We start from the raw sequence: 12,455 nt of genomic DNA on the forward strand, positions 1-12,455 counted from the left end.
GTCAGTAAATTCAAGGAACTGTTGAGTTACTCTTTAAGGAAGTATGGCGGGCTGGTGTAAATACTGTAGTGCAAAGAGGATTTGACTTAACCCCAGTTCAAATCACAATCTCTGAAGCTGTATTCTGAGAATAGTTGGTTTGTCATCGGCTTTTAGGATGATAGATTTACTAGCAGACCAAACATGGACCAGTGAGGTAGACCATGTACTTTTAGATAGCCAGCCAAATACTGGATAACCAAAAAATGAAATGGAAAAAAAACCAATTTAAGAGAAAAAAAACTGACCAAAAGCTGGAAAGCACCTCTGGTCTAACATTCATTTGGCCCCAGGAAAACTGGATGGTCAATTGCAATATTGGCAGCTGCCAATACATTGCTAATATACCCTTAAACCCACCCAATGTTATTTCACAAACCCCTCCCCCATCCCCGTATGATATGCAAACTCTAACATTCATTACAGATGTACTAACTGTTACATCTACGCCCTGCCGGATAGTGAGGTGTAACAGTCAGGAAGGAGACAAAATGGTAAGGCAGCAAAAGTGTAGCTATACTAAACACGCTGAGTATTACTCAAAGAAGAAGAGGTATAATGCCCACAGCAGAGGCACATTATTACATAACAGAAATCTACGTAAACTCCTGAAGATCATCCATTACATAGCATTGCTCACTACAATCCCCAATCCCCAATACCAGTGATTCATACATTAAGCAAGCATCCTGAGTGCAATAGTACAGCAGTATTCCTGAGTGTTACACCAAATAAAAACCAAATTAAAAAAAAAGACTTCAGCAACATTCTTCATGAGTATTTTTAACCTGAGGTAGTTCCAAAAGCAGCTTCAACAGGTGGAAGGGGATTGAGTCTCCCTCCTCTCCATCAAAGCAGTTTGATTGGCCTCTGTGCTTCCCCAGCGTCGGATCCTGTGTTTAATCAGAGGTCTCGGTAGGTGGTGCCTGCTGGCTGTGCTCCTCCTCATCTCCTTTGGAGGAGAACAGTTTTCCCTGAGAACCCGGTGAAGACTGTTGTGCTTTGATTGGGCAGCTGGCAACCATGTGGTCAATGCTTTGGCAGAAGTGGCACTTCTTTGGCTGGGGAGGTAACTTACACTCTTTGGCATGGTGGTCTAAGCCTCCGCAGTTGTAGCATCTGAAAGAATAGAAAGACGTCTGTTGAACCTACAGTGGCCTCAAGAAAACAAGCAGAAAACATACCTGTATCTCCGTATTTGGATATAGCTTCCATATCCAGAAGAGATGAAGCAACCTTTTATGTGGATATTATGTTATGTTATGTTGTGATACAATAATACTCTGCTTGTGATTAAACATCTGAAAACCACATTTTAAGGTCAGAAAATGTTCCAGCGTCATATCAAAGTCTATACCAACCAAAAAGTAGTAACTAATGTGACAACTAAGAGGCATTTTTGCATGTTGAGGTTTTCAAGCTGCAAAGCCCTCAACTTAAAGCTTTTAAGTTACCACTAGATGGCAACATGCCACCTAAAATGAATGAGTTTGCATTTGGTCATACTGTAAGTCTTTAGGAAAACAGTAGAAGTAAACGTTTTTAAAAGTTTTCTATTTGACCAAAAATACCATTAAATCTCAGTAGCGTCTGTTTTGATTAGGAGGGTTTTTACAAGACATAAATTGGGTGGCGAATCTGGTATTTTTATGTGGATGTTATTACCATGGATCTTTAAGTTTTGTGAACCGCTTGAGACGCTTTTGTATCAAAGGTAGGCCCATAAGGTGTTCCATCGTCCACCGTTTGTAATCTATAGCATGGCCACGCGTACAGGGGCAGAAGACAGATGGGTGGTGGGCGTTGGGCGGTCAGTATGTGGCTCTTTGGACCCTCTGCTACCTTTGTAGCACCAGATAAGGTTGGATAAGGGCGGTTGCCAAAGGGTCAGTGTGGCTTTGTAGCTGTGGTCGTTGGGGGTGGTGTCAAGGTCTATACCATCACATCACAGAAGCTCCCTACATCAGCATCCATCAGAAGGCAAGTGGAAGGAAGGGGAAGTGGTCCCTTTGTCTAAAAAAGCTGCAGTAATGACCTCTGAACTCTGACCCCCAACCCCTCCCCAATCCCATCCCAGCCCCCCAGCTCTCTTGCTTTTACTCATACACCATTGCCATGACAACAGTGACCCTTCACCCCCTTGGCAGGGCTCTTACATCTGTTATCAATTAAATGGACAGGAGGGTTTTTTTCCCCCTTGTTTCAGTCATATAAATATATAGATGTATATGTACACACACCCTCAAAAAGGTGGTGCGCTTCACTCTGGTGAAGCGAAAACTGATATAATTATCTAAATATTGGTAATAAATATGATCAATTAATCACATGCATACATCCATGAAACCCAATCCAGGGTTGCATAATGAAATACACTGAAGGGGAATGATTTCTTTGGATCAGCACAGTCTAGGGAGAGGTATTGAACACAGCAGCCCTCCCAGGACTCTTTGAGGCAGTAATGATCTGTTTTCACACTCACTACTCTCTGGCTGTAATCACAACTGACAGAGGGGGTAAAGTTGATACACCTCTAACCCTGCATTAAATGAATATTCAAAGACCAACCCGAGTATCAAGGCCCCCTTAGTTCTTTTTTCTTCTGCTGGGAGGGGTATTGTTGCCTTTGCCTTTTGATCTTCATGAGAATTTTTTTCCCCTTCTGAACAGAAGCTGTTTTCCCCGTTTATAACATATTAATCATTAGTACTGACATATTAAATTTATTACTTCTTCAAAATTTTTTTAGAAACGCCTTTTTAAAAAAATCGGCATGTTTTTATTTTGATAACATTAAACTGGCACCTTGATTTTTAAAGCAGGAGTTTAAAGTTATTCATGATGTTATTTTGAAGTCAATGCTTTTATCAAATGAGGTTGGTAGAGGAGGTTTTGGAGGAGACGGAGGGTGGGTTGGTTTGAATTCACCAGGGGCCAGCAGATTTAAACAGTTATTGATCCAGGTCACACGTCAAGCCTGCTGATGTGACCCTTACTAGGGCTAGCGGTGGGGGTTGGGGTCAAGGGAGAGGAAGCAAAATAGAGAGAAACTGCAACATCATTGTGTATCTGCTCCAAACTCAACAAAACAAGTGCAGGATTTTTTTTTTAATTTATGTTTTTGCTGTTTTTAAAGAAGTAAAAAGTACAACTGAAATATTTTATTCCTGTGTTACTGTGTAAAGTTTATGAGTGTTGAAGTTTTACTGCTAATTTTAATTAGCTTTAGAGCTATTTTATATTGGGTTAGTGATGTTTTTTCTGTTGTTATTAATACAGTTTGCATGTAGTGTAGCATAGAAATATTTCACTAATTTTACTTTTTAATCTGACACCAAGATGTTTCAAATAATTGAAGATGGAATTAAAAGACATCTAAGAAATTAAAGATATTTCTCTTGTTGTTTCCCACTTCATCCATCCGTACCTGTCCCCCTTTGAACGCCGCTTTTGGACCTTCTTGCCTTTGGGTCTCCGCTCGCTGCCCACGCAGTGGATGCCACCTGGTCCGGTCACTCTCTGTGACTCCAGACCTTTGGATGACTTTTTGAAGGTAAACTCGACCGCCTCGCCCTCCTTCAGGCTGCGGAAGCCTTCCATGTGCAACTTACTCTGAAAAGGGAACATAGGGAGATTTTTCATGAGCGTAACTGTTTCATGAGTTTGAGTTTTCTGGCCATTCAAGCGTATAAAGCATTTACAACATGGGGAGAGCGCTGTTTGATAAATATTTTGTTTTCTTCTCCATCACATGTTGATATCTTGTATGATATATAGAGTGATAATTGGATGTTTTACAACTGCTAATATCACACCAAATCACCTCCACGTTGAGCCTGTGGAGACTTTGACCCTTGAGATCAACCCCCACTCATTCCTCACTGTGTGATATCATCAGAGGCCAACTGCGCTTATCAGGCATTTAGTATTTTAAGGTGATCACCAGGCCTCACCTGATGATGAGCAAACAAGCACCACAAAGCTTGCTGTTCCCACTCTACTCAGCAGTATGCACACACCGATTTGCAATTCAAAGCACTGTTTCCCTAATGCTGCATTGTCTATTTGGTGTTGTCTGAGTGGTAAACCTGGTGAGGATAACCTTCAACCCATCCCCCCCTTTAAAAGAAATTCCACACTGCTGCCCCCACCCTGATCCCTCTTCCCACCCACATCACAAAGCTCTTCTAACACACTGACCACCACCACTAACCCTAAACTGCAGGATGCAGGGGTTGGTGTTCGAGTTGGGGGTGGGGAGAAGCTTCTCTGTGAGGTTGGGGGTCAGGGTGACATTCCATGAATAGTTGCTTGGCAGAAAGAGGTGGAAGATAAAAGTTTCGGGAATGCATAAATGATTGATAGCTCTCTTTCATATCGGTACTTGAATATTTTTTTTCATTGTTTTGGAGAAATAATGATGATTTTGATCTTACGAGTTCTTGGCTTAATCAGTCACTTTATCCACTGTATTTTCACTGATACTGGGTTCACCTGAAGTGACCTTTGAATAGGATCATCTTCTGGATACTAGTGTCCTTACAGAAACACTTTGGACTCCCAAAGAAAGGAAAGAGAGATGAAGGAAAGGGGAAGGTGTGGTGCAGTTTTGAGGATAAATCCCATAGACTGGCTAACACAACATGGGAAACCCCTCTCTAAAATTCCCTTGGTGTGACTATATGATTAAATAGTCACGCATACCGCAGACTGCTGGCAAAGGAAAACCAATCCATTAATTTTACGGGGTTGTTTTGATAGGCATTAATCCCGTTTTCTTTTATTCATTTTTTTTGGAGTGAGTTATCATCCATCTATTATGTGCGACCATCGGTCTGCATTCTTTCTTTGCCCAAACCACTGGGAATCATATTCCAGGACAGGTTATAATTTAAAAGGAGACAAGTAGTTAATCTCCAAAACGCAGCTTTATATTAAACAACAATTAGGACACACCAGTGGTTAAAACTGAGGTTTAAATCGTTACAAACACAGGCAGGGGTCCAAGTGAGCCAGCTAGCAACACCCCCATCAGTGAGAAACAAAACAAACAAAAGTGATGTGTTCTAATCCTGCAACACTGAGTCACAGCTGAGCATCTGCTGCAACGTCCTGAGCAGCGAGGAAACATGATTGGTGAGCCATGACAATTGAGTGGCATTGCGTGGACGTCCATAGAGCCCCAGTCCCATCAGGCCTGTCTGTGCTGCTGACCGTTAACCCATTTCCTCTTCAATGTGTGACCTTCCTTACCCCAATAACGGACCCTCAACACACCAGGTTAGTCTCACACACAGGTACAGAATCAGGATGGGGCCATTTAAAAGTGAAGGACCTGTAAACAGAAGATGACTGGAAGGCAACTGAGTCAGAGAAAGACATCAGAGCAGCGAGGGACAATAAAGGGGCTACCGCTGAGACAAACAGGGGCTCGGTCACGGCCACAGGGTGCTTCATTCGAATGCATGGCTCTATTGTTCACCTGCACAAAGGCCAGAGGACCCTGGGAGTTAATTTTCCTTGACACGCGGCCACTAATTTTTAGGACCGAGGCCTTTTCTTTTGCAATAACCCCTGTACATTAATCACTGATGTGTCCAGGTTTTCTAAAAGACAGTAAGAGAAATAAGTGGCTAAAATGACACCAGTGATATTATTGTAATGGTCAAATGGAAGCTCAAACTGAAAGACAAACATGTGGCCATTTGTAAAAGACATTCAGTTCAATAACTCTGAACAGTGATTTTAATGTTTTCTAAGTAGCTTATGACAGTTTGTATGAATCTATACCGATGGCACCTGCGCTGGTTCTAATTTCATTTGAGTCCCTGTGACTGCTGGAGCACTAATCTGTACATTTCTGCCCTCAGCTGAACTGATGTTTTGGTTTGCAATATGAGTAATCAAATACCAGCTTCCTGTGTATAGTCAAAAAACATATCAGAACTGTTCCGCAGAACAATTAAATGTTTCTATATGCATCATCATCAGCAGGCAACAGGAAGACAGAAACGAGCAAGAGCTGCTTGAGAGGACATGCAAACTTATTATAATGAAATGTGGATGGCAGATCTGTGTTATAGCTGTGTATATTATGTAGGTGCATTTATTTATTATGCATTATTTAATCTTAGCATAAATCTAAATGATGCAGAAAGCGGATCAAAACTAAGTGTTACAATGTAGAAACACATCTCCCTGTGATGCTTTGAGAACAAAGAAATTTACCAATAGCAAAACCCAGGGTGTTCGTTAAATTGGTGTGTGTGACTTACAGATCTAGTGTACCTCTGCCACACACACAGAGGGGGTTGAGCAGACAGCAAAGAGCCTTTAATCACTTTATGGTGAGAACTTTGAGGTGAATGGGCAGCTAGTGAGAATGCTTCTCATTCACATGCAAAACCTTTATCTTATCAGACAGAAATGGAGACGCTCACTGAGATGAAAAAGGACGAGAAGGGACCTCCCCACACACAGACAAAAACTCAAACACTTAACTTTAAAGGTGAATAAAGGTGTTGGAATGAGCCTTCAAGCTCTACTTTAAAACTAATAGTAGGCACAGCAGCACCAGGTGGGAAGAAAAGTGTGTGAGGTGACTGTGTTGTATTCAGCCAACTGAAGTTTGACTGTTTAAAATGTGTTTAATCTGAAAAGCAGTGATCAGCATCAGTAACCCCTTTTTTTAGATACCACCCTAATAGGTTGCTCAAATAATGTGTTATTTAAAGAACTCTGTTAGCAGGTGGAAAATAAATGGTTAATAAAACAATCTAAACAAACACCCACACACAAAAACAATGCACACTGATTGTTCACGTCTGGAGATGGAGATCAATTAAACGTTTCCTCCTCCTTAATGGCTCAGTTTTCATGCAGCTCAGGAGGCTTATGGATGTAAGCCTGTTAAAAGTGCGCAGGCTTCAATGAACAACAAAAACCGCACATTCATCTCTCCATCACATTGTGTCAGCGTCCTGAAAACCACGAGGGAGGCCCGCTGCTCCCCTCTGGCTGCAACACGTGTTCCCCTAAAGGAGAAACACCCACCGCGCAGCAAAAGCATCAATTTAACAGTTAGACGTTTCCGGCATTATAGCAATTTTCATCTTTGAAAGTCTTTCAGTGCCCTCCCTGCTGAAGGACTGGATTTCTGATTAACCTCGGTTTCTTTAAGTTTTTGTTTGTTGTAATGTTTTAACTTATGCCCACAATCCTTTGCTGCTGGGACTAGGTCTAAAAACACATAAACTGAAGACTGGAAGAAGATAAGATTGATCTCTGATCTCCTGGTGTGGAGAGATTTTACTTGCTTAGATGGAAAACATATTTTTACCATTACATTTTATTTATCTTTATTGGGATGCAAAGGTTTATACGAGCTGGTTCACACACCGCCACCACCAATGCTGCGTTTCTCATGATAAACAAACACCACGTCGGAGCAAAAGCAGATCATACCTGATGGACGAACACATCCACCGGCTCGTCCAGCGGCACTCCCTCCCGGCTGGTCATGGACAGGAACCCGAAACCCATGCGGACGTTGAACCATTTACACACACCGACCCCGTGGAAAGACTCTGAATTCTCCTCGGGACTCGGTCCTTCATCCTCCTCGGTTTTACACACTCCTACGATGAAACAATTTAGCAGTTACTACATAAAAGCTTTAAACCTGCGAATGTGACGATGCTTAAAAACGCAAAAGAATTTTTTTGAAATTGAAAGGTTTTAAAAAACGGAAATACCCATTTTCCTTTAGGCTAGGCTACCCAATCAATAATCAATACGAATCAATAAAATGAACAAGATTAGGCTGTATTTCTCACATAATTTGAAATAAATTATAGCCAACTTTTTAATGGAAATAAACATGCGACTTTTTTCAGCGAATGCACAACGAGTTGGTGTAAAATTAGCGCAAAAAAGAAACAAAAATATTGTTCCTTCCCGTAAGATGCACGAAATTCTAAAGACAATGCAAAGCACTGATAGACAAACGGACTGCACATTTTAACGTTCAAGTGTGTGAACAATGCGTTAAAACGTTCCGCTGCAATCGAGCACACAGTCCACAGGTACAACGACTCAATTAACTTGCAAAAACTTCTCAAAATGTAGCTCAAGTTACCCAACCTCGGAGCTGCTTCTTAGAAACGGAACCCATGTCTTCAGTTCTGCCTTGAGTCAAAATCAGCACCCAAGCTACAGTATCCAGTGTACAAGCCCTCAAACTGGGTAATCCTCGCAGATTGCCACTTTCATGCAAAATGCTGTGAAACGCAGAAGCTGCGCAGCGAGAGGGAAAGCGTGAGAGGGAGGTAAACAAAAGGGGGCTGGCAACCTATCCCCCTTAAACAATGAGGGGTGGGGGGTCACCGGGAGAATTTCTTTTTTTCTGTGAAGACCCCGACCCCCCCTCGCTAAACAAAAAAAAAAAAAAACCCCAAAAAACATCTTAGACAATACATCGAAACCCTGCCCCACCAGAAAGCGCTCTAACCGTTTCCAGAGATAACTCCCTAAAACCTGCCAGCATACCTTCTGCCATGTTCGGGAGTTATGGTTTAATCTCAGTGTCCACTGCTGCCGTTTCTCCCCTTTCTTTGGACGCCTTTTAGCGCTCCTGCAGTGGCCAGCTCTGTTGGTCAATACAAATGACCATTTCCCACCCAACAAAACCCCCAAACACTCGGTCACGTCCACGTGATTCACAATTACAGTCCCCAGGGATACACTGCATATTGCGTGATGGACGAGCCCAAACATGGGAAGTGGCCAATCACTATAATACGCATAATATTCTTATACTACCTTTGTTGTTGTGATTGGCCACTACTTCTGTAACCAGTGTAACATCCTTATATTGCAACCTAAGCATCTGTTCTAGTAGTGAGTTTACACTTACTGTAAATTTATCTGTAATGTATTTTGAGGCATTTATCTGCCTAAAATTCAACTTTTATTTAAATAAAACCGGATACTAAAACAAACATTTTCGTGTAAGACTTGAAGCATTTAAGCATTTCATGTAAATAGTGAGGTGAAGCTGCATGTAATAGATGAAAAGGCCAGAAATAAATGGTTTAAAGCACTCTACTGAAAGCAATTAGTTTGAGATGTTCTTTTTAAAAAATAATAATAATGGATTTGAATATCTTTTATATCCATGTCATATTAATTCTCACGTGTGTTGGTTTCCTTATAATCAGAGATTCGTGTAACTGCTCTCCTAGGAGGGTTTAATGGTAATCCAGATGAAATTGTGAGTGGGGGACGGTTTTTTTCCACATGCAGCAGAGGAGGAAGAGCTCAAAGGAGTCAAACAAGCTAGGTGAAGGCGTGAAGAAGAAAAAGGGAGAGAGAGAGAATAACAATAACTCGGATTTAACAAAAGCATGCAAAGCAGTTTTTGCAAAAAAAGAAAGAAAAAAGAAAAAAGAAGGCGACCTCACGAAAATAAAACGAATTCATGGATCAATAGTGATTGATCACATCACGTTAAGCGTGTTGCTGAATTGCGTCCTTGTGAAATGAGTGATGACTTAAAGACAGGAGGGGGATAAGCAAATTTATCTCAGCCTAAATTAAAAATACAAAAACAAAAGAAAAAATAAAAGAAAAATTGAAAAGATGCTGTTAACGAATTTACTGGTGATGATTATGTGTTGTTACATTTACAAAGGTTTTGGAAATGACAGATAAGATTGCAGAAAAGGAAAAAAATACACAAAGTCCGTTTACATGTCTCAACATGGACACATGGATGTATTTGAAATTGCAATTCGTTTGCTTTATGCTACACCAACAAATATAAAAGATGCGGTTTTGCATTTGCTAATTTATTTGTGTGTTTGCTAAATAAAAACGATTTATTACTGTCACTGTTTTGGCCTAAATTGGCAATACTAAATAATATTAAATATACCCGTATTCTGTTGTATTTTACTTATTTATTTGTTGAAATGGAAATATGTGATTGATGACTGAGAGGAGGCTGTGGCTCCCAGTTCATCACAATTACTACAACGACCTCTTGTGGACCCGCAAAACGTGTATTTGTGGCCCCAGATATAATATATTTTAATTTAATATGGAAGCTGCACTTCATGCTCAAAGAAAGAAAGAAAAGAAAATTATTAATCAGCGGTTACGTTTATTTCTTTTAAAAAAAAATCAATAGTATTTTTGTATTTATTTTAGTTTTTACTTTTAGTTTTGTAATTTCGTTTGAAAAATGTGTTTTTTTTAGTGGCATAGGTCGAAGGCACGAGTTGTATGTTTTTGCATAATTTACTAACTAGTTTACTAACTGACTAACTGTTATTACATTTATCTTTATAGAGGTTTGGCTAATGATCACAGAGGCCATGAACATTTTTATTGCCACTTCATGCCGGCGTTCTTGTGCAAAGAAAACAATCTAATAAAGTGTCAGGACGTCAGAACTTCCAATAGTGGGGTAAGAGAGCCGTAAGTGCTACCTAATAGGATGACCGAAAGCCAGTGCTTTTGGACAATATAACTGAATGCCAGCGCAAAGAAACCTTGTTCTGACGACAGGAGGCGCTTTGTTATATTTGCTTATCCCACAAAGTGGCGACAAAGTTTATTTACAATACCCCCAAAAAAACCTCTACACAACAGTAACAGTTAATACTCTTATTATTACTACTTACATTATTAATAAAAAATAAATGGAAATCAAGCCACATTTATTTTATGAGTTCCCTATCCGTCACACATCAAAACATACTTTTTGCTATTTCTCGTCTGCCAAAAATTTATTTCCGGTATTTGCCAGAAAATGACTGCGGGAATTCAAACTGTTATAAACAACTTGTTGGTCTATAATTTGTCCCAAAGTCAGACATATCTCTTGTGAATGATATCAAGTATTTTTGAGTTAGGAAGAACATTCCTATCACAAGGTAAAAGCCACAATGAATTTTTGCGACTGTTTTATCCTTTATTTATCCTGTAAAAAGAAAGAAAGAAAGAAAGAAAGAAAGAAAGAAAGAAAGAAAGAAAGAAAGAAAGAATAATCTCTGGAATTGCAAATGTCTTTTTCTTGAGAGATCTGGCCAAGAGGGCAGCAAAAATTATAAGAAATATAACTATATAATTATAAGAAATAATTATAAGAAATATAACATCAGGATTCTGTAAACATACAAGTGACCAAAAAGGGCTGGATTGAATATAATGTAGGTACAATAACGCAGTCATAAAGATACTTGTAAAAGAGGTAATTTCTTTATTTTATATATATATATATATATATATATATATACACACATGTATATATATATATATATATATATATATATATATATATATATATATATATATATATATATATATATATGTGTATATATATATATATATATATATATATATATATATATATATATCAATCCTTCATAAATCCGTTTACGACAGTCTATTTGCCAATATAAATAAAGGTATTCGATATAAAAAAAAAAAAACCAAACAAACAAACAACAACAACAAAAACCAAACATACGAAATCACTTTTTGGCACAACACCACCCAGTACCCGAAGGCAGCAAAGTGGTATGTGTTCTATAAAATGACCACTAGATGTCAGTATAAGTCTCGGTTCAAAGTGCCGACTAAACTCAATAAAAATCTAATACCTCAGGTTTAACTTTGAAAACAACTTTATGAGAAAATAGTAGTTGATGTCACCTTTAAGAGACGAGTCCTAGTCTTGTGGCCTCAGACCTGTTGATAAGAATAGTAGGCTATATAACTGGGGACCTATGCATGTTGTTTTTTCGTCTTTTCTTTTTGAGTATAAACTTTAGAAACGGTGCACGAGAAGGGTCCCGCCTCTTTGGCATCCATAAGGAAACACCAGCCAACCAAGCGCGGAGGCTTTAAAGCCTCTCCGGGCATGACCAACAGAGAGCATCACCCCTGCGTTAAGACACCGTGTTTTTTGTCGGAAGTCAGGTGGATGGAGCAGCTGATGGGCGGGGGCGGTCCACGGGAGCGGTGAAGCATCTTAGTGAGTGACAGTGTGGAAAAAAAATATGAGAGGAGAGTCTTAAGTTAGGAATAACTGGCCTGTGGCATTTAAAACAGAAAATTGTAGCTCGGGCTTCTCTTAGAGGTATAGATCCGCGTTGCAGTGATAAAAATAATAATAATAATAATAATAAAAAAAAAATCCGCAGCTCATCGAAATGCGGAACAGAAGAAAGTTAAAAATTCCTTAATCAACTACGTCGGGTAGTCCTCTCTGGTTTGAGTGCAATCATGTAGACTCGTCCTTTAGCCGATGCGACGAGAAACACTTTGGAGAGTAGCTCGTAGGTTGTGAGGTGAACTCCATCTGGCCGCAGAAGCAGGACGCAGGTTTAATTTGCGCTCTTGGTTCCGTC

General features: G+C 39.7%; 1 protein-coding gene across 1 annotated transcript; it reads right to left on the reverse strand.

The window, feature by feature from the left end:
* Nucleotides 1–919: 919 nt before the first annotated feature.
* On the reverse strand, nt 920–8,297 carry lin28aa (lin-28 homolog Aa). Its single transcript, XM_031740629.2, has 4 exons — nt 8,182–8,297; nt 7,504–7,676; nt 3,467–3,651; nt 920–1,158 (listed from the first exon to the last, which is right to left on the reverse strand). The coding sequence occupies exons 1-4, from the start codon at nt 8,210–8,212 to the stop codon at nt 939–941; spliced, it is 609 nt and encodes a 202-aa protein (XP_031596489.1). The 5' UTR covers nt 8,213–8,297; the 3' UTR covers nt 920–938.
* Between the last annotated feature and the right edge of the window lie 4,158 nt (nt 8,298–12,455).

Source organism: Oreochromis aureus, linkage group 11, assembly GCF_013358895.1.
Source record: "Oreochromis aureus strain Israel breed Guangdong linkage group 11, ZZ_aureus, whole genome shotgun sequence".
Lineage (NCBI taxonomy): Eukaryota > Metazoa > Chordata > Actinopteri > Cichliformes > Cichlidae > Oreochromis > Oreochromis aureus.

Bases quoted from the DNA above. Each gene is read 5' to 3' on its own strand.
- lin28aa (XM_031740629.2), bottom strand. From the start codon at position 8,212: ATGGGTTCCGTTTCTAAGAAGCAGCTCCGAG. The intron at 3,652-7,503 runs GTATGATCTGCT...TTCCCTTTTCAG, and splicing joins TGGATGTGTTCGTCCATCAG to AGTAAGTTGCACATGGAAGG. The intron at 1,159-3,466 runs GTACGGATGGAT...CTATTCTTTCAG, and splicing joins CGGCGTTCAAAGGGGGACAG to ATGCTACAACTGCGGAGGCT.